This window comes from Giraffa tippelskirchi, chromosome 10, assembly GCF_054371585.1.
Source record: "Giraffa tippelskirchi isolate mGirTip1 chromosome 10, T2T-mGirTip1v1.2.pri, whole genome shotgun sequence".
Classification (NCBI taxonomy): Eukaryota; Metazoa; Chordata; class Mammalia; order Artiodactyla; family Giraffidae; genus Giraffa; species Giraffa tippelskirchi.
In genome coordinates, this window is record NC_137284.1 from 114,166,776 (window position 1) to 114,187,889 (window position 21,114).

A 21,114-nucleotide genomic window follows, 5' to 3' on the forward strand; every position below is an offset into this window, starting at 1 on the left:
ACCTCCTCTCCCCAAGAAAATTCAGGAGCAAACAAATACATTCCTTCCCAAGTCAGGCCAAACCTGGCATAAAGTGCATTTTATAAGGTGTGAACAGTGAACGGGTGCCAGGGAGCTCTGGAAGCCCTGCAACTGCCGCTAAAACTTATTAACCCTCCCCCTACTACATGCACTTGTAAAACAAAATTAAATCATGCTGAAAATAGCAATTTTCCCAGGAATCATTAATCACCTCATACAATAAATACTTCTTTGTAATTCAACAGCAATTCTGAAAGGCATTCTCTGGGAAAAGTCTGTGGAGAAGCAAGGGATCTTCTTGCAAATAATGTGGTCTCGGGCAAAGACTCAGCATCTTGGCTGTCTGCTCAAAAAATGCCTAGACTCTTGGTGGAAATTGAGTGTCGAGCTGCAAAACCTCAATTGGCAGATTATCATCATTTAAGGTAAATTCTTATATTTCTCCTTGGTAGGAAAGGAGGGATACGGGGGCATTCATTAACTTCATATGGAGGTATTTGTTTGGGGGTGGAAGGAGATTTTATTAATCTATCCAAGAAAAGAGAGATGATCAAGATTGTTTTTCTAATATTCCCTGACCGAATGTCAGTTTTTGCCCAAGTTGTCTTGATTATTAAGGTATTGGTAAGGTTTACAAAGCCAAAATTACCCACAGTGATCCAAATGATTATGTCATTTCTTCAAGTGATTTACCTGCTTCAGATTTGGTCTTTAAGGGAGCTTGTTATAACAGCTTAGAAAATCTCACTTTGTGTTTCAAAATCCTGCATTGTCTGCCCCTTGCTAGGGCAACCATAAGAGTTCACCCAAAGGACAAATTTTCTATCTCATTAATTGTTTTTCTTTTTTAAAGTGAACCCTATGGGCCCCACAAACCCTTGACCTTTAAAGACAGTATTTTGTGTAAGCTCTGTAAGTCTCCTACCAAAATGACCCTTAAACATGCTCCCTTCTTTTTCTCTTTCCCCCTCCTTCCCTCTAACACACACTCATCCGTTTTAGTCACAGAGCCACACTGTGCATGACTCCTGAGATAAAAGTTTTGTCAACATCTGAAATCAACCTAAATCGGATTGGAGACACTTTAATGGTCACAGTTTGAATTAAGTACTTAACACTATCCCCCCTGAAGAAAAATGGCACTTTGCAGGCTCTCTTTCCTAGTTTTGCTGAAATCTACGATATACCCGATGTTTTATTACAGCAGGAATTCAACTGTGACAGGCATAGTAGAGTACTTAACACCCAGGATGGAGCTCCTGGGAAGATTACCTCGATATATGGTGAGTGGGCCCTCCAGACAGCATCTCTGACTTTATATTCAGCTGTCCCAGGATGCCCACATTTCCCCCACCTCTCAGCCTCCTCCCCTTGGAGTGGGTATCACTATCTCTCCCTCTATCCCTTTGCATTCCCTGAGCTTCCAAACTGTGCTGCTTTTCTCACCACTGCCTGTCCTACCACCCTTTCAACATAGAAACAGATCAAGGGCTCTTTGAAATGGAAAGAAAGAAAACCCCAAAGAATCTATGTAGCAAACAGAAACCTGGACTTCCGGTGTGGATGAGTTGGTTCTGTGGGGCAATAGGCAGTTCTTTGTACTTCCTTAGTCTCTGCATCCCTAGCTGTGGTCTGGTATGGAAGAACTCAGTCTCACCTTTCCCAACAGCTGCTCCTGTTGCCCCTTCTCTGTACTATACACCAGCCTGAGAATAATTCTGCTTCCTCTCTCAAAGAATATGGGCCGGGAAGGAGGAGGAAGAGAGTGTGTTCTGACTCCTTGACAGTAGCAGGGAGGCTACAGGGGCTACTGTGAGGCGTTTTAGCATGAAACTTCAGTCTTGAATTCTGGCATCTTTTCTTCCTGAGGCCCCAAACTCCAGGAGTAACCACTCTTCCCTACCCTCACTTTCAGGCCAGCCCTACTCTATCTGTGATTGATTCCTGGGGCTAAAAGAGATTCCTTGATTGAAAGAATGGCCAAGGTGAAAGAGATCTGGATGCCATTTTGGTTCAGTCTTTTCAGTTTACTAATAAGGAAACTGAGGCAGCTGAATGCTTGCTTCCCTTTTATGTTCTTTATGTTAATCAGTATGTAGCTTGAATAGAGTCTTTGGTCTCATCTTAGATGGGGTGAGTGTACAGACATCTTTTCTCTGCAGAAGCCTCTTCTGCCTGGAATGGACATATGCATCTGGGCTTCACTCAAAACTGAGGGGAGGGCCTCAGGTGTCCAGGGGCCAGGGAAAAAGGGTGGCTTCTTGCCTGATGAGCCACCGAAGCAAGTAACCAAACTGCTGTAGCCAGTGTGCTAAGACAGGTGGGTTGACCTCTGGACTCAGGAGGGAACGGATGTCAGGGCATCTGACTGTCCACAATTCTCCTAGTCCTGGAATGACTAATTCTAGTATGCTAGCCCTGAGATTTCTGTAGGTGGTGCTGCCTCGGAGCCCATCAAGGGCGTCTGGGTTCTGGAGGCCTGGGAACTAAAAAAGCCAAACAAGGAGCCTGGTTGCAGCAGATAAAGGTGTAGCGCCTGTTCCGGGGAGATATTGAAATTGTAATCTTTGTGGTCACGTGACTCATTAAATAATTAACGTGGATCGTCAGGAATGGATCGGAGTCATCAGGGCCTCACTAGGAATGAATCTCAGAAGTGAGTCCCCCAACTTCCTATTTGATTTTTAAAAACACACACCCTCAGATTTATATCCAAAAGCTTTTTAACTGCTTCAGGAGGGGTGGAGAGAGCCCGTCAGCGGGTAGGACCAGGAGCTGGCCGACCCACGGTGGGTCGTGGGCTTTTTCCGTAGGGTTTCTGCGAGTCTGGGGAGCGCGGCGCGGCCGGGGAAACGTGAGTTCGGGTTCGGGATTTCTGCGGTCACATCTTGGCTTTCGTGATGAAGTGGGACTGATGCTCAGACAGTTGGTAATGTCCTGATTCACGCTGGGGAAGGCTGCAGAGATACCACAGGACGGGCGCGCGGCTTTGTTCAATTTTCCCGGTGTTCATAAATCACCCGCGCCCGGCGAGCGAGGGAGCAAGCGAGCGCCAAAAACGCCGGAGAGAGAGGCCGTGGAGGCGGCGGCAGCCATTGCAGGGGAGAGACCTGGGCAGCGTTTCTTTGTGACTCATTAGTCTGAACGATTTATGGTGGAACAGCAGCCATGAATATTTGACTTGGGGATAAGGAAACAGCAACAATAATAACCATAATAATTACAGTGCTTCTAAGAGTCACGGGGTGGGTGGATGGGTGGCGGTGGATGGCGGCATAGTGGATCTTTCTGGGACTATGTTGAATGGCAACTGCAGGGTAGAGAAGCCCCACCTTGCTTAGGGTCAGGCCACTGTCCCCAAGGCCAGGGGGCACTCCCTTTGGGGACATAGAGGACAAGTTTGAATAGAGGAAAGGGGCCCAGCATGGATTCAGAGCTCCAAGTGCTTGATGGACACTGGGGGCTGCAGGTCGAGGTGGTGGCAGAGAGCAGCTAGGGGCTGGTGTGCAGCCACTTGTTCAGTGTGTTAGGGGTCCATGAAGCCTGAGGGTCAGGGGACTTGTTGGCTATTTGGTAGCCCCTCTTGGCACTCTTAGCAGGATTGCATGGATGCAGGACAGCCACTGGGGCTGATTTGGGCAGGCTGGAGTGCAAGAAGGCTGCCATGACCTGGATGAAGGGATAGTGGGGCAGGAACGGGGCTGTGGAAGCAACTGGACCTCAGTGTCCTAGCCCAGCAGAGAACTTCTCTAAGCCAGGGACCCAGCGCCCAGGAGGATTCTTTGCCCCTCCTCAATGTCTTCCCCCTATCCCCAGAAAGTTAGCTGACCATTTGCCAGTTAGAGAGCAAGAGAGGGCTGCAAATATCTGGAGGGAGGAGGCAGCAGCAGAATTAGGACCTGGAGGGACTGGCCGCTGCTGTGCAAAGGGAAGCTGGATAGGGTCCCCAGATGGGGTATTGTCTAATACCTGCATCCTCCCCAACTTCCCCCACTTCCAGCAACCATAGCTAGCTTACTCAGAGAGACTGGGCGCTGTGGTGATCCCGCCAGCCCACTGGGACCCAGAGAGAAGACGCCCCAGGGCTTGAATGAACCAGAAGACAAAACCTTCCAACACTGCCCCTGGCCCATGGACTGAGCCGGAGTCTGATTTCGCGCCAAACAGAAATGAACACTATTAGTGAGGTTTCAGAAGAGCCCGTGATTGAATGCTCCCAGGCAAGGCTTCCCTTTGTTAGCAGAAGAAAATAAAGCGTGCATTCACACTCCCAAGTTGAGGTGCGAGAGCAGCTCTCGCAACAGAGTGAGGGCACCAACAGAAAACCTCTTCACCTTCCCGTCTTCCTCCGTCTGGCCCACCCCTCCACCCTCGCCCCATAAAAAGAAAGAAAGAAAAAAAGGTGTGGGTGCGGAGATGGAGTATGTATTTATTTTACAAAAATAAATCACCATCTTCAGGCCATTTGTAGACCGGAACCTTTCGAGCAATGAGTGTGCCACATGGACGAGTGTCCTGGCGACTCCTCCGTGTCCGCGTCACCCCAGGGGCCACCCCGGCACCAGCACCGCCGGCGCCTCCAACTCTGCTCCTCCAACTTCCTTTTTCTGCGGCCTCGGTTCACCCTCTGCTGTTTGTTTGTCCGCAGAGCCGCCGGATGCCGGAAACGGGGAGTCCCTGAGCGCCCGGAGCTGGAGACACTCTCGGCTTCAGCCTTCCACATCTTTCGAGGTAAGCACTGCATCCCAACTCTTCACCGCGCCGGCCCTCGCACTGGTGAAGGAGTTTACTTTCCTTGGCAGCTGCCACCCTTTGCAGCTGGTCAGTATTGAAAGAGGTGCTGGTCAATATATAACTTCGGAGGAGTTCCCCTCAGCTGCGCGCCCCGCCAGCGAGGGCTTGGGCGACAAAGCTCTGCCCCAGACCGGCTTCGTGCTGGAGGGGCGGTTGCAGAAACCAAAGATGTGTATTCGTGGGAGGCGGAGGCGGGTGGGGGGCTCAGAAGGGTGTGTGTGTTCCTTCGAGCATGCCTCAGACGAACCGAACCGCTCCACGGAACAGCAGGGCCAAAGCCAGTAGAGGCCACGGGCGCGGCGACGGCCGAGTGGGCCGCTCTCCTTGTGGGCTGTTCGCGGCGCCTGCGGAGCCTGGGAGTTCAGCCTTTGTGGTCAGCCTCAGCTCTGCGCGCAGAAAAGGTGCCTCGCCGCCCTGCAGTTTCTCCTACCCTTTTGCCTTTCCTTGGCAAGAGGGAAGTTGCTGTATTTCAAATTTGTAGATCATCGTTGGCTGCTGGGCTTCTCGGGTCTTCAGCCGGACTCCACTCATCTTCCTGTGGGAAAAGCACGGGTTTTCTGTATCTCGGCGTTTTCTTTTCCTATTTACAACAAGAGAAAACTCTTTAAAATTCTTTCCAAGTTCTGGCTTAATTTGTTCTCTTAGTTTGGGATGCAGGGAGGTAATTACTGTGGTTTATTACCTTGTAAAAGATCCATAAATTTCGTGCCTATTTGGGGGAGGGGCCGCTGGAATACCTTTCAAAAGCGTGGGATGAAGGAATGGATTTGCTTTGTTCTTTCAGGAATTATTTATTTTAAAAAGTTTTCTGAGATTTTTTTTTTAATCTTCTATTCCCTAGGCCTCAGTCTTCCCTAAAATCTGCTCCTACAATAGATATCAGGTTGTTAATTAATTGAAACACTATTCAGTGATGCTCTAGAGCTGATAAGGTGTTCTGGATACAATTATTACTTTATCAGATAGGAAGTAAACAGAGTAATAGTAAAGCTGGTACTTTCTCAGCTACTGTATGTTTATTTATCCCAAGTATAGATAAAGCATTTCAGGAATTGTAACTCAAGTGTACTTAGGATTTGCATTTTGGAACATAACAGAACTACCGCATGTGTAAATAGTTGCAGAGGTCTGTGGCCATGTGTATAAAATGATATACACATCCAAGAGAATTTGGAGCCCATTTGTACTGTAGTTGCACCCACAGGAAATATCTCATGTTAAATAATGATCTATAACCACTCCTCCACCCCCCGACACACACACAGTGGGCTAAGGGCCTTACCTGACACCGAATAGAAAAAACCACTACAGTTAAGTAAAGGGAGAAAAATGTTAAGTGGATTTTTGACAGAGAAATCAGATTACAGTGTTTGAATACAGATATAGCTAATCTGCCAACAGCCTTGCAAATATTGACTAAAGTTCTGTATCCTTGGTCACTTGCTCCTTCTAAGACAACTTTGTGCTATTTTGGCTCCATTGCATGGATCTAGGGCATGTGTCCTGAGCCCTGGCCAGGTTGAGTGGAGGAGTCAGTAAAGGGGGAATTGGCAGCTGGATTTCCCAACCTGGGCCTTGATACTTGAGCATCTCTATTCTTGTTCTCTGGAACAAAACCGAACCATAAAAGGCCCATAGCCTTGCTTCAGGAAAGTGGGTTTCAGAGTGGTGAAGGAGGACTCTCAGCTGCTGGTTCCCTGGGGGCTTGCCCAGATCAAGATCTCTCTTAGGGAAGCCATTTTCACTTCAAAAGTTAAACTTCCATGACTTGTTCAGATTTTTCCCTTCACATCCCACCCAATCACCCCATCCCACCCCAAGTCGTTAATGTTAATTGTTAAACAGCAGTTGAAGCATTAACTGGGCTGTTAATAGGGGTATAGAGGCTCCTAGCTGAAGTTGAGATGCTGCTGGGCCTTGCTGGCGTTAAGGCATTTCTCTGAAGCAGGACCAAAGACTTCTCCCATTGATTTATGGCCTCGGGAGTTTCGGTTTGCTCCAGACTACTCTGAGAGTTCTAAAGGGGGCCTCTTCTCATTTTTGAGTTGAAGCCTCTGCAGAAATTTTAGTTGGCAAGGAAGGGAGTTTGCCAGGCTATCTGGAGAGCTCAGGGTGAAATTATACGGATGGATGGGGTAAGGGGAGCAGAGGACAGTGTATTAGTTGTCTAAGTCCTTGGGAAACCAGAGAGTGCTTTTGAAACCAGCCTTTGGTCCTGTCCCCTACCCCCCAAACCTGAGAGAAGCTGGTTTTCTCTTTGTAGCCTGTGACTTAGGTCAGAGCTGGGAAGGCTCACATAGAGGTTCTCTCCCAGCTATTCCATAGACAGAAGCTTATCCAGCTTAGGCTGGGGCTTACTTCCAAGGAATTAGGTCTCCTCCTCTTTTATTGCCTTTCTCATTTGGACATCCCCATGACCAGGCCTCTGCTGAGGGCCTTATTTTCTCACCAGGCCCCTTCTGTCTCTCTGCAGGGGAGAAGGGGAGGGAAGGAACCATGCACAGCTTTCTGCAGCTGCTACAAGAGAGCCCTCATGCTTAGAGAGGCATAGCCAGCTGAAGACCCACTCTCAAGGAACAAAAGAATATGGCATGAGGATCTTACCACCTCAGAGCATTCCCCAAGTTTAGAAACAAAGACCTGAAAAGAGGGAGTTTTTAGATGGCTTCTGAGAACGTGAAGTGTTGAAGTCAGTGGACAGAGTCCCCAAGCAGAAGGCAGTAGTTGGAGTGGGATGAGGAGGGGGAATACCAGGTTCCTCATGAGCAGAGTTGGTCCCGTTCAGTTTCTGATGGTGGACACAGAGTTGTCTTGGAGGAAAGTGGACATACTTGTCTGCAGAGAGGGTCTTAGATTGTCTTGTAGGTTAATTCAAGGGATGCCAGCAAACATTGGGGTTTTTTTTTTTTTTTTCCCTCTCTTGCAGAGACAATTGGATCATTTCCCCTTACATTTTTCATCATTAGAAGCCTATAATTTCATGTATCACTCAGCTATGCACTAAGGAAATGTGTTAAGTGCAGATTTGGCCAGGACACTCGGTCCCTCCAGATTTTACAAACCCTGACCCACCACTCTAGAGCCAAGCATCTCTCTTGTAGGGGGCTCCCATCAAACAAAACCAGCTGGACTTGGAGGAGGTGCCTCGGCCTTTTGTCAGGTAATTATGGGCCTTTTGGGTTTCTCCAGTGGCTGTGGTGTATAGTGTGGGTGTTAGCAAACTCCATACAATGGCAAGCCATTAGGGAATCCACTGACTAGGCCAGTCAGTACTGGGTTTTCTTCTGGAAACAGGGCCAGCACCTTTTGCCTTTTGATGTATTGGCCAGTTGGCCAGGGGAGACTGGAGGGCTTGGGCGTTTTGGGTTCAGCTTGTGTGTGAGTGGGAGACTGTAAGGAAAGTTCTGTGGACTATGAGAACGGGGACAGAATTGCTGTTCCCTTGTGTTGACTCGTGTGTAGAAATGTTTAAGTCGAGCTAAGTGGCCTTGTGTGACGTGTGTTGGGATGGGGGGAGATGCCCCCAGTGTCCTACTGTCCTGGATAAAACTTCCCCATTGCTGGTCAAGGTCCCCCAATTCACCTCCCTGAAAGCTAAATGTTCTGATTGGAAACCTAGTTCCTTCAGTGATTCCCTATTTCAAATAAAAGGATTTAAGTTGACGTATGACCACGTGAGCACATAATACAGCGCATTATTGTGGCATTTGGAGCGGAGACCCAGACGGGCTTTGCCTGTGATTACGTTTTCTAGATTCTCTACAGAGCGAGAGCTTTTCCCCCACCCCCACGCACCCACCTCCTCCTTCTTCCCCTTCTCCGGAGAGCGCTCTCCTAGCGGGTTGCAGTTTTCAGCGCTCATGGAGCGGTTCTGGGCGAGCTAGCCGATGGGACTCCAGGCCACACCGGGAGAATGGAATTTATTTTAAGGTATTTCTGTTGATTGTTCATATCTAGAGTGAGTTATGGCTGTGAGAGAGACAAAAGTCAGGCAAGGAGACCCTGGTTCATGGACAGGACCCCCAGCGCCTCTCTTCCTTTGTTTCTCCCTTAGAATCGAAAGCATTTGAGAGATCCCCAGTGGTGCCTCAGACTGAATTTAATTCCCTGGCAAGTGTTGGGGGGTGTAAAGGAAACGGCATTTGGGGGCTACTAGGTGGGCCTGGTGGCCTCCAACACTCGAGTGGCTTTGTCCACTGCAGCGGGAATTGAGTCCCAGAAGCTGAGCCCCTGGCGGCCGGGAGTCCTGGAGCACTGCCGGCTCCAGCCAAGGTGGCCCGAGCACAGCTCACAGCTTGCTGGATGGAACTGCCTGGAGAGGGTGGGGACTGAGTGAAGGAGAAGGGGAATTGCTCCCTGTTTAGCCCTGTTTGCTGGCCAGGATGGAGGGTGAAGGCTGACCTGGACAGCCAGAGCAGCTGGGAGAGAGAAATCAATGAGTGTCCAGATGTGCTGCCATTTTATTGATGATGCTTCGGGCCACTTTGTTCAGTGCTAGGTGGTTGCACGCGCTTTCCCACTTGCCAGACTGAAGGAGCCAGACTCTGAGGACTAGCCATTGTTTGCCTAAGTACGCTCTGCCTGAGCAGGGGTGGAGAAGGACAGCTCAAATCTAGGAGAGGCTTGGGCTGGGGGCAAGCATGCTGAATGCCCAGAAGCTCTGTTATTCTAACATTCAGGAGACAGAGAAAGGAGGGAGCTGGGGCTAGCTGAGCTTCGTAAGACACAAGGCTGGGGCGCCCCCTGTTTCACCCCCAGCCGGCTAGGAGAGTTGGAGAACTGGCCGGTGTGCCGTGGGCTGGAGGGAAGTCTGAAAGCAAAGTCTGCAGAAAGCAGAGGCAGACATCTTCAGAGTCCCAGGAGCGATGCCGTAGTCAGAATGCGGGCAGATGCGAGTTAAATAGTGTGCTTCCAAATTACTGGGAAAGCCCAAGCTAATTGGGCTTTAGGGACCCCATAGGAAGGATGGAAACTCCCTAAAAAGGTGAGGGAAACTTCACTTTCCTCTGCTCTTGGAGTTCTTGGAGCAGAGGAAAGGGATGCCTACCAAGGAGCTGGGAATCAGATCTGTCTCCTGACTTAAAACAAAAACAAAAACAAAAACAAAACAAAACAAAACTTCTTTCTGCACTGGAAAAAAAAAGAAATCAAATCAGATTTCCCCTACTTGAGTGAGATTTACTTCCCCAGACAGAAGGGCTGCTTCAGCCCTCCCCGCTGCTGGCCCAGGCACTAACCGTGTTTAACTGAGGCCGTTTCAAGTGCTCTAAAACACCCCTTGGAAATAAAATGTAAGCTTTAATTGCTGTTCAATTACTTGTCAGCATTTCATATGATTTATGACCCAGTTCTGGTGCATTTTTGACCCAGTTAAAGACTCATAAATAATATAGTTTCACTAGAAGGAATGAGAGAAGGAATAGAGGTTTGTTAAACGCATCTTTTTATTGTCGCTTCAGTGCCAGCAAGCAGAATAAATATCTAAGGATGGACTCCCGAGCTGGTTCTGTATAAAAGTGTACACAGACAGAAGCCAATAGAGGTGTTTATAGAGAACTGGTTGGTTTTTTCCCCATGGAAAGAGCCAAAGCCACTCCATCATAGCTAAACTACAGCCATTAAAAAAATAAAGGCTAGTCTTCCCCTTTACCCTCAAAATGCCAACCTCATCCTCAGAAGCAAGTTTATTTCCTCATTGACTTTCTTCCCCAATCTGGGATTTCTGTGCCTCTTCTAGCCAACAGTTATTCCCTACCTTCCTCCCTGGCTGCACAGCCACCCGCAGGCTCTCACAGATAAGTTCATAAAGGTCCTCCTGTAAAGGATAGAAAGGCACCAGGGCACTTCTGATGTTCCAGATACTCTTCTAGTGCTGAAAATATGTTTTCTTCTAGTCTTCATGGGTGAAAGATGGGGGCAGGGAACAGGGCTTATGAGTACTGGGGAGCCAAGGGGTCCTCTCCCCAGAGAGAACCTCAGTGGTTTTGGCAGAGCCGGGTGAATGGCTGCGGGATTTACTCAGGGAGCTTGAATAGGGGCGGAAATCGACAGGCGGTATTTTTCTTTTAAAAAGCAGTAACAAACAAACAAAAATCCTTCAGTTATTATACATTATTATTTTTAATCAACTCGCCCGTCTAGCTCCGAAGGTCAGTCCTTTGGATTTTAGCAGAGAGGCCTGGGCCCTGGCAATCTGCGTGCTAGGTCGCCAGACCCTAGTCTTGAGGTCCAAGCCCCACTTCTGCCCGCTGCCCAGAGGAGGTTCTGGCCCAAGCTCCCGCCCTGTCTTTCCCTGGGCTCCCTGCTCGGCGGCTCCCGGCCCCTCTGGGCGCCGGCGGAAAGGTATGCGTCCCAGTGCCCCAGCCCTCACCTCGGCGCCCCGGGCCGTCCCCTCCCCTGGCAGGTTCTCACGGAGAGCGGGCCTTCCCGGCAGCTGGCTTAGCTGAGAAGGCGGTGAGTCGCGTCAGCAGTTTGGAGGAGAAAGTGCGGGTTGATTATTGACCCACGCCTTCTTTCTTCAAATGCTACATCCGACCCAGCCGGTTTGAAGAGAAAATGCCGCCGAGCGGATTTTTGCGGCGGGCTCTTGCCTCCTACGCTGCCTCGCTCCCCCTTTCAAGTCGCGCTGTAGCAGTATGCCATAAGGAGCAAGTGTTTGCTTTTTTGTGCTCTGTTTACAGCTTTGGGGCGCCGAGTCATAAATCTTGCCCAGCCATAAATGACAAAAACCATTGGTATGCATGAGGCCACCCTGGCCCGGAGTGCTTTTTGATTTCTCCCTTTTTCCTTGGCTTTGTTTTTGCTCTAAGGTGACACTTTGGCTCCCTGACAGTTTAAACATACTACTTATATTTTTCACACCTTCCTTTGAGAAGGACCGGCCGTTGACACCTTGGAATTGCACGAATGCTCCATTTCTCTCTTTTGCCACACACATATCCTTACAGAGTTCACTTCCGAATCTGAGAAGTTGAGGGAGGCATTAGGAGGGAGAAAGACTATCCTCCTTAAAGTTTTGGCAATATTGCTGGGCGTATTGGGCCTTTCGTCTGCTCAGCGTCCCTATCTGCCGCTAATTAGGGCAGAAAATATAGACGCAGTTTCCTATTGGGGTCGGAGCTCTGTCTGTCTTAGCCCGAGAGTGAGCCGCGTGTTTGTACTGTGAAATGGGTACAGAAGAGTTGGACACCTAGAATTCTAACACCTTTGTGTGTACCTGAGCCCAGAGCGGCCCGTTTCACTGCCTGGACAAACTGTATCTTCCCCAGGCTACCTCCCTCCCGGCCACCAAGATTTCAAGGATTTCCACCTAAAAATATATTACCAAGGAGAGCCCAGTTGGCTCTGGGGGAGGACTCCCAAGAAAGGAGGCCCTATCCCAGCCCCTAGAGACTGGCTTTGAGGTTCTCAGCTTGGGGTTGGCAGGTGAGGTAAACTGCCCAAAGTCTGGGGGACTCTCTTCTCCTGTTTCTCTTCCCTTTGCCCCGCAACTGGAAATGTTCAGAGCACGGGGTGTTAGTTTCTCAAACGGATTCCTAAGAAATAGAGCCCAGCAAGAAAGCCCCTTTGTGAGAGCCGTTTGTCCTCATTAGCATAATTTTCCTAGACTTTAGTGACACTTAGGAGCGGGGAGAGGGAGGGCGTTGGGGGTTGGGGGGAGACTGCCCTCCCCCCACCGCCGCCGATCTCCCCCTCTCGCTCGCCTCCGCCCCATCCCCCACGCCGGCCGCGTCCTCCCCCCCATCCGGCCGTCTCGGCCTCCCTTCCCGCCCGCCCCCAGCACCCCCACCGCACCCCCCGACCAGACGCTGCTCCGCGTGTAATAGTCATAAGAAACATACCCAAGTCGGTGCCACTAGCCCAGGCAGAGCCCCGCGCTGCGCTAGCGCTTATCTCCGGGCCGCGGCTGCTGCCCTCGGGAAGGGCAGGGGGCGGGGGTGTGGGGGAGGGGAGGGTGGGTGGGGAGGGGGGAGGGGGGGTCCGAGCCGCCCCAGTCCGCCCTGGGCTAGCCGTGCCGGAGCAGCGAGGCGGCCACGCTCTGCACCGCGACGTCCGGGCCTCGGGGTCTCCCTCCCGCCCGCCGTCTCGGCCGATGCTGAGGGTCGGTGCCCATCCCGCGCCGAGGGGACCCGGCCGGGCCGCCGAGCCGGGCCGGGGGCCGGAGCCCGAGCCTGCGCCCGAGCCCGAGCTCGTCAGAAGTTAAGGTAAGCAGGGCTCCAACCGGCCGCTCTCAGCGCTGAATGGTGGAGTTTACGTCTCGGTGATTTATGGCTGCAGACTTAAATCTCGGTTCAAGAAGAGTTCACAAGCCGGAGCTTCCTTCCCGGCAGTGACTGATACCCTTACACTTCGAGTTCAGGCCGCTTTCCCATCCCCGCCCCCACCTCTTCCGTCTTCCAAGCCCAGCCTCAACTTTTCGGGGTTAGGAAGGAGAGGAAGGGGTGGGCGAAGGGACGCGGGGTCTCTTACCCACCGTTCCCGCATGAACTCGGGTTGAAGGCAGGCCGAGGAAGGGGCGGGAGTGGGAAAAGAGAGCGGTGTCTGAAGGAAGGAGGTTCAATTTGGGCAGATCTTCCAGAGAGACAATAGGGCTTGCTTCCTGCAGTCAGTTTAGCCTTCTCAACTCTCTTTCAGTTCTTGCACCTGGGGGTTATTCTCCAGAAACGGAGCTTTTCAGAGGAATCTCCTCCCATCCCCAACCTTTGCTTGGGGGTGCAAAGCAAAGTTTCCTGGCTGGCAAATCTCCAACTTCTTTACCAGGTTGCAAACTTTGGGGGCTGGGTTGGGGTAGCGAGGAGGTTTGTGGATTGTGTGGGCCCCAAGGTGGTTATCTGCTGACCTCAAACAATAGAAAGGGCTTTGGTGGGTGAGTTCACATTTTAAGATTATGGAGTTTGTTGTTTGCTCTTAGAGGTTTAAAGGTATTTTAAATTATTTTACAAGGCAATGCATAACTTGATGAAAAGACTTAAGTAAGCCACAGGCGGGTGTAGCCTCTGATAATGGATTAGCAAGTCACTTGAAATATTGCATGTTCAAGATCAGCTTAATTTTGTTTTATCTAGTATCTTGCTGTTCAAGTGTCTGGAGTAATTTTCTTAACCTGACGTTTTATTTTACAAAGACATACAAGCCCAGTATCTTAAAAATTTATAATGGCAGACATTAACACTGCCAAATGTAATTGGAACTGTTTTCAGTAAAAGAACAGGAAACAGAGACATTAAATTGCTATTCTGTTTTAAATTTTATTTTATCCTTTATTTACTTTTGATCATGGGATCTGTAGCTTCCTATCTGTTTCCAAAAGAGAAACTGTACAGGCTCAAGATCACATACAATAACTCTGGATAAAGGATGCTGTGATTTTTAATTGTGGTTCTGGAAAATTAATTGTGCCTGTTTTCCAGATGTTGGTCATATTGTTGGTTTAATAATGAAATCCAAAGGAGTCTATTATTAAAACCAAAATTATAATCATTCACTGGTAGATGCTTATTACACTAATTTTTTTCTAGTTAACAAAGGGTCTGCTATTTCTGGAAATCTTGAATAACTCCAGGGCACAAATACACATAGTTGAGGTATGAAGTGTAAACCCTTTTCATGAATTTGTTATTGTAATTTTCTTAAATGGTCTGAGAGACTAACATTCTGATTGCGTGGTGGGGGGGCGACTATATGAACTCACATGAAAGTTTTCTGAGCTGAGAGCCAGAGGTTGACCATGCAAAGGTGAAAACATAAAACAGATTTCACTTTTACAACATGCTTTCTAAATGAAAAGGGATTGAGAAGGCTTTCAATTGCTTTTTAGATTTCCAGGTTTGTCCTTTACTTTGTATTTCTGAAGCAGGTAAACAGGCCAAGTAGCACATATCAACAACAACAACAGCACACAAAGATCAGAGAACTCTGGCAGGATTTTATGGCTTGTGCTTCCATCCCTCGTCCGGAGCCAAATGACCCCCATACATCAAATTACATAGCAGTTTCTAAGACAGAACCTATTATCGTTAAGTTGGAAGGAGAGTTCAAGCCGTGGTCATGGAGATGACGCTGGTTTTTCAGGTTCCTGATGGTTTTTTTTTTTTCCTCTAATCCATCATGTTTTAACAGGTAGAATTTGATAGTTGTCCTGAATAACAGGACCTCAGAAAGTCTAAGGAGGGTCTGGAGACTTCTGTAACAGGGGGAAAGAGGTGGGAGTGGCCTGCTGGGACCTGCCTGAGAAATGAGAGGGAGAAGTAAAGAATTGTTCAAGATTTGAGTTTGACTTTCTGGAGAGGGTCTTGTGGTCTGTCTCTTCCCACCAAGAATGTTCCATCCAACGTTTTCTCTCCCCTTCTTGACCACAGAGGTCTCATTAGGAGGAGGTGGGTCATATCCTTACACAAGGGTAGATTAAGTGTCTAACAAGCTCAGTTTCTGAAATCAACAAGGGTCCAGTAGGGCTATTGCCTAAAAAGATTTTGTGCGTACCTCTCTTGGGTGCTGGAAGGTCCAAGAAGGGCCTGGATGGGAAGTCACCCCTCATCATGGTTCTTTTGGCAAATATTAATCCTAAAGAGAATACTGGAGGAAAAGTTGGTGACCCAAACTCTCCTTTGCCCCTCCCCATGATCTCCAGAAGGGAGGAATGCAAGGAGCTGAGACTCCAAGTTTCTTCTTCCCTGGAGAACAAGGGATTCGGACCCTGTTCCTTTCTAGCTCATCAGGCCTTTATCCTTTTGAACTCCAGCCCCGGCTTCCCTACCTCTCTCTCTCCTCCTCTCTCCCTGGAAAACCCCCCAACTCCAGACGCAAGTTAAGCAAATATTTGTAGCTGCCAGTAAATTCCAGCGGCTTTTTATAGCGCGGCTCTCTGCGCCCGGGGCCAAGTCGTGCTGCTAAATATTGCTGACCACTTTTTCTTTTATGGCTTTCATGTCACTTAGCTATTGAGAGTAAGATGGATTTGCGCGGAGCCCTCACGGCGCTGCGATTCTCGCCCCCCAGGTCTGCGCGGGGCGGCCATTGGCTGCGGAGCGTCACGTGACCGCGGGGGCGTGCCAATGTGCGCCCTCACGGGTGTCAAGCCCCTGTCAGAGTGTGCGATCAAGATCGTGAAACAACGCGATGCAAAAAGCGACCTACTACGACAGTTCGGCGATCTACGGTGGCTACCCTTACCAGGCAGCCAACGGGTTCGGTTATAATGCCAATCAGCAGCCGTACCCAGCATCCACAGCGCTGGGCGCCGATGGCGAGTATCACCGACCCGCCTGTTCACTGCAGTCGCCTGCAAATGCCGGGAGCCACCCCAAGGCGCACGAGCTGAGCGAGGCCTGTCTGCGCACCCTGAGCGGTCCGCCCAGCCAGCCTCCGGTTCTCGGCGAGCCGCCCCTGGCCCCACCGCCACCCCAGGCTGCGCCCCCTGCCCCACCGCAGCCTCCAGCCCCGCCGCAACCCCCTGCGCCCACCCCTGCTGCGCCCCCGCCCCCCTCTTCAGTCTCCCCACCTCAGAATGGCAGCAGCAACCCCACCCCCGCCAGTGCAGCCAAGAGCCCCCTACTCAACTCGCCCACCGTGGCCAAACAAATCTTCCCCTGGATGAAAGAGTCTCGGCAAAACACAAAGCAGAAAACCAGCGGCTCCAGCTCAGGTAAAGAGGTGCCTTCCGCAAGAGGGCCCTCCGTCCTGGCTTCCAGCTCCCCAAGCCACCTCCAGCCACAGCCAGCAGGGTCTGGGAGTGCTGGAATATTTCCAGAATTCACTGCTCCTCTTCCCCAACCCTCAAAGGTTTCCAGAGTCTTTGCAACTAGGGAAATGATTGGACCCTGTGTACTTGGGAAACCCTAGAGGGAGACTTGATGGGAGGAGTCTTTCTGGATCTCTCTAAGAGCAAGTGGGCCCTAGTGACTTTGGAATACCTCCTTGTAGAATTAGGACTTTTGGGCAGAATCGACATGGGCACCACTGTTTCTCTTTTTAGCACAGCTCCTCATTTCTAATGAAACAGTGGTACCCACCCCACAAGGAAATGTGGCAGAATAAAAGCAGGCCTCCAAGTTAGAATCAATGGTTTGCCTATAATCAGAGCCTATTTTTAATTTTTGCTCCAGCAGATGGAGTGGCTGCCTTACCTCTGGGAAGGCCCTGCTCAGACTTAGTACAATGAAGGTCGCCAGGGATTTCCTGGGGGAGGGGATTCAGACTTGTCATCCTAATGGGAACCACATGGGCCTCCTGGAACCAGATTCCAGGACAGGCTCTGGGTCTTGTGCTTCCCAGCATCTTGGTTTCCTTTGCCACTGCCTTCTCCGCTTGCTAGTGCTCTGTTCTGAACCTGAGCATGTGGAGCCATCCGGAGCCAGGAATTGGGGGGAGTGGGGAGCAGGGAGAAAAGGAGGGTCAGGATTTAGTGGGCATAGCTGGGGCATACTGCTTGGTGACATGAAGAACCTTAATTAATGGCATCCAGCACCAGGTGCCTGGGCCTCCCCACCAGAAATGGGATCTCTTTTCAATGGGATCTCCTTCTTTGGCCAGAGAAAGCCTTCCAGATTGGAGCTTCCACTCCAGTCCTCTTTACTGGACAGATTAAATAAGAGGCCAGTGGAGGCAACTGTCCACTCCTTCAGTGAGATAGTGATGGAGGGAAGGTTTATTTAGTGTATACTAGGTGCCCCACATTCCAGTTACTGTGAAGGGAATAAACAGGATGAGACCTGCCCACGCAGAACTTGTAGTCTGATAGGGCAAAGGATCAGGAAATGAATCAGAAACTGAGTAGCTCCAGAAGGGAAACACAGACTAGGAATGCAAACAGGGCGTTCTGCTTTTCTGTTCCTTGCCCCCTTGGAGAGGCTTATGACTTGCAGCTTTAGTCAGTGAGAAACTGCTGACACTGTTTACCCACCAGGACAGAAAATAGTACCTACGTCCTCCTTCCTCTTTCTGGGCCCTGATAGATGGAGGGATCTTCGGGGCCTGGAGGAAGGATGGGCCTGGCTAGGTCAGGGGCTGGGCGGGGCAGCCCCTGATGCCACTCTTCCTCTCTCCTCTGATCTCGCAGGGGAGAGCTGCGCAGGTGACAAGAGCCCACCTGGGCAGGCATCATCCAAGAGGGCGCGCACGGCCTACACAAGCGCGCAGCTAGTGGAACTAGAGAAGGAATTTCACTTCAACCGCTACCTGTGCCGGCCGCGCAGGGTGGAGATGGCCAACCTCCTGAACCTCACTGAGCGCCAGATCAAGATCTGGTTCCAGAATCGACGCATGAAGTACAAGAAGGATCAGAAGGGCAAGGGCATGCTGACGTCATCAGGGGGCCAGTCCCCGAGTCGTAGTCCCGTGCCCCCAGGCCCTGGCGGGTATCTGAACTCTATGCATTCGTTGGTTAACAGCGTCCCATACGAGCCCCAGTCGCCCCCGCCTTTCTCCAAGCCCCCTCAGGGCGCCTATGGGTTGCCCCCCGCCTCCTACCCCGCTCCCCTGCCCAGCTGTGCACCTCCGCCGCCTCCACAGAAGCGCTACACGGCGGCAGGGGCGGGCGCGGGGGGCACACCCGACTATGATCCACACGCGCATGGCCTGCAGGGCAACGGCAGCTATGGGACTCCACACTTACAGGGAAGCCCCGTCTTCGTGGGGGGCAGCTATGTGGAGCCTATGAGCAACTCTGGCCCGCCCCTCTTTGGCCTAACTCACCTGCCCCACGCCACCTCGGCTGCCATGGACTATGGGGGCGCTGGGCCACTGGGTAGCGGTCACCATCACGGGCCCGGGCCAGGGGAACCGCATCCAACCTACACGGACCTTACCGCCCACCATCCTTCTCAGGGAAGAATTCAGGAAGCCCCCAAGCTCACCCATCTGTGATGGTGGGCTTGGGGCTGCGCGCCAGGAGAGTCCCCCGACCCTCACCCCCACCATCTTTCTTCATTTGCTTATTTTGTTTTGTTTCGTTTAAGGTTTTTCTGCTCCTCCCTTTCCTCTCTTCTCCACCGGCACCCCCCCCCCCGCCCCCGCTCTCCCCGCCGCCACGAGTTTTGTTTTCTTTGGTAACACGTTTTTATGGTTTATGTGACGTAGCAATCTTGGTTGCTGGAATGGCTGTCGGTATCAGTAGCGATATGTATCTGCTCCCGCCCCTCGCTGGGCCGCTGGCCTTGCACCCTTTACCTTCTCTACTCTTTGATCAGAAACAGGGTATATGAACAAATTTTCTAGCCGAGTTGTTCAGTGTGAATTTGTTCGTACATTATGGCTCCCGAGGGGAAGCAATTACTTTTAATTTTTAGTGTTTTTTTTATTGCACTTCTTGTAAAGAGCGAGAAAAAAATCAAAGGCGCTTTGAGACAGGGGCTCCCTGTACAAGGATGACTAAGTGTACGTCTTTCCGTGTGTGTATGCTGGTGAAGTCAGATTTATTTATATTTTTTTTGCAAGCATTGAATAATCTTAAGTTTTAAATATTATTTATCCCCATCCGTCTGTATTTATATTAAAGAAATTCTGTACCCTGATTGTTCAGAAGGTTTCTTGGGCCTTTTGTTCAATGGTGTATTGGCGTACATAGAAAAAAAATTTATTCAAAAGGGACATATAATTCCTTTATAAAGATGGTAATGATGCAATAATACCAGAGAGGATCCAGCTTTTGAAAACAGTGATTTAGGTTTGTAACATCCGGCGAAACTGAAAAAAAAAAAAAATCTGTAAACGCGAAAAATGCTAGATTTGTTTTGAGAGTTCTACATTCCTTGCTGCTCACATTCTGAGAAACAAAACAAAAAAATAAAGTTTTTATTCTGAATAATATCCGTGTTCAGAAGAGATTCTTTGGCCGAAGAGAAGGGTCTGCATGGAGTCCAGGCAGAGGCGAATTGGCGGAGCAGGCCGCGGCAGCCCTCCAGCTCCGGCGTGAGGCCTGGCCAGGCGGCTCGCCCGGGAGCGCGGCGAATTCTCGGGGAAGGCAGCCGGAGCTTCTGGCGGCGGCCTCTCTGGAAACGCCGAGCTGCCAGCCCGCTGGGCTGCCCGGTTCCCAGCTGCCACCGTGGCCAGCCGCGGGCGCAGGGGCGGCAGAGTGCTAAGTGCGGAAGGAACAAAGGAGGCCCGGCTGAGACGCGGCGAGGGGCGCACAGGTGACCCGGCAGCCCCGACAGGGAGTAAGGTAGGGCTGTCTTCTCCACGATCTTTCTCGGATCAAAGCGGACCAGCCAACGCCTTAACTCGGGGAATCGCCGGCCGCACTGAGGATGCATTTTCTAGGAGCAACCCAAAGGTCCGCGGATGCTTCGCTGTTCCTTACCGCGCCAAGAGGAAAGAATCACAGCTAAAATCGCCCCTGGGATTGGGGCAGTTCGGAAGAGACTAGGGTTCACCCACGACTCCAGCAAAAGAACGGCTGAACTCCGAGAAGCCTCTTCAAGTCCTTCCATAGACTGTTTGAGTCCTAGCATTGGCTTCTTCCCGGAATATAGGATTTGGCATTCTCTGGATTTATTTCCTCTCCTTCCCTCCCTGCTTTCCTTTTATGGTCCAGGGAGAGGGAGAGAGAGAGAGATTGGTATCTTTCTAATAAAAATGCAGTTTTACAAGTACTTGTTTTATTTGATGCTACAGGAGCTAAACATTTTATTTCTACTGCTGGATTTAAGATAGGGCTGCTTACTGACTGGCTGGCAGACGCAAAGGCAGGCATAGGAAAGGGAAATATTTTCATCTTCAGATTAAAGAATTGCTCAAAGAAGAAACCAAAATCAGAAAGTGCAAACCTCGGAACTGCATCCCCATCAGCAACTCCCCCCTCCAAAGCAGGAAGTGAGGAACCACCTGTGTCTGGGTATCAGGAGCATCTGATGTGAGAAATATACCCCCCATCTCCCTGGATTGTATCTTTCAGAGTCAGAGATGGGAAATGTCGCCATTTTGTTTGCAATCCAAAATATACATCATCATGGTCTCTATCTTTCCCCTGAGAAACTTCCGAAGATGAGCTTTCAAACCAGGCAATGGAGCCATTTTAGGGGTACCTTCTGGGCCTGGAGGAGCTGCTTTTAGGGAGCCTCCTGAAGTCTAAAAAAAAAAGAAAAGAAAAAGACTGGGAAAATGCAAAGTCAGGCAGCTGTAAAGAGCTGGATGTTTCACTGCTAGAGGTGCTTCCCCCAAATCTGTCCTGGAGCTCCTGCTACATTTCTTTTTTTTTTTTCCAAAAGAGTTTAGGATGTGGAAGAAGTAGATTTTGCTCTCTACCCCACTCCAACATCCCTGCTGAAATATGGCACAACTCAGAAATGCAGAATTGGAAAACCA

General features: G+C 50.3%; 1 protein-coding gene and 1 long non-coding RNA gene across 2 annotated transcripts; one reads left to right on the forward strand and one right to left on the reverse strand.

The window, feature by feature from the left end:
* Positions 1-266: 266 nt before the first annotated feature.
* HOXA3 (homeobox A3) lies at positions 267-19,618 on the forward strand. The gene is made up of 4 exons (XM_081536329.1): positions 267-446; positions 4,670-4,752; positions 15,814-16,459; positions 17,873-19,618. Exons 3-4 carry the CDS (start codon positions 15,934-15,936, stop codon positions 18,676-18,678), a joined length of 1,332 nt encoding a protein of 443 aa, XP_081392455.1. The 5' UTR covers positions 267-446; positions 4,670-4,752; positions 15,814-15,933; the 3' UTR covers positions 18,679-19,618.
* On the reverse strand, positions 4,427-13,072 carry LOC145524320 (uncharacterized). Its single transcript, XR_014067398.1, has 2 exons — positions 12,657-13,072; positions 4,427-5,395 (listed from the first exon to the last, which is right to left on the reverse strand). It is a non-coding gene; the product is annotated as an uncharacterized LOC145524320 (long non-coding RNA).
* Positions 19,619-21,114: the final 1,496 nt, after the last annotated feature.

Coding starts and splice junctions, on each gene's coding strand:
- HOXA3 (XM_081536329.1), top strand. CDS start 15,934: ATGCAAAAAGCGACCTACTACGACAGTTCGGCGATCTACGGTGGCTAC. Junction 16,460..17,872: donor AACCAGCGGCTCCAGCTCAG/GTAAAGAGGTGC, acceptor CTGATCTCGCAG/GGGAGAGCTGCGCAGGTGAC.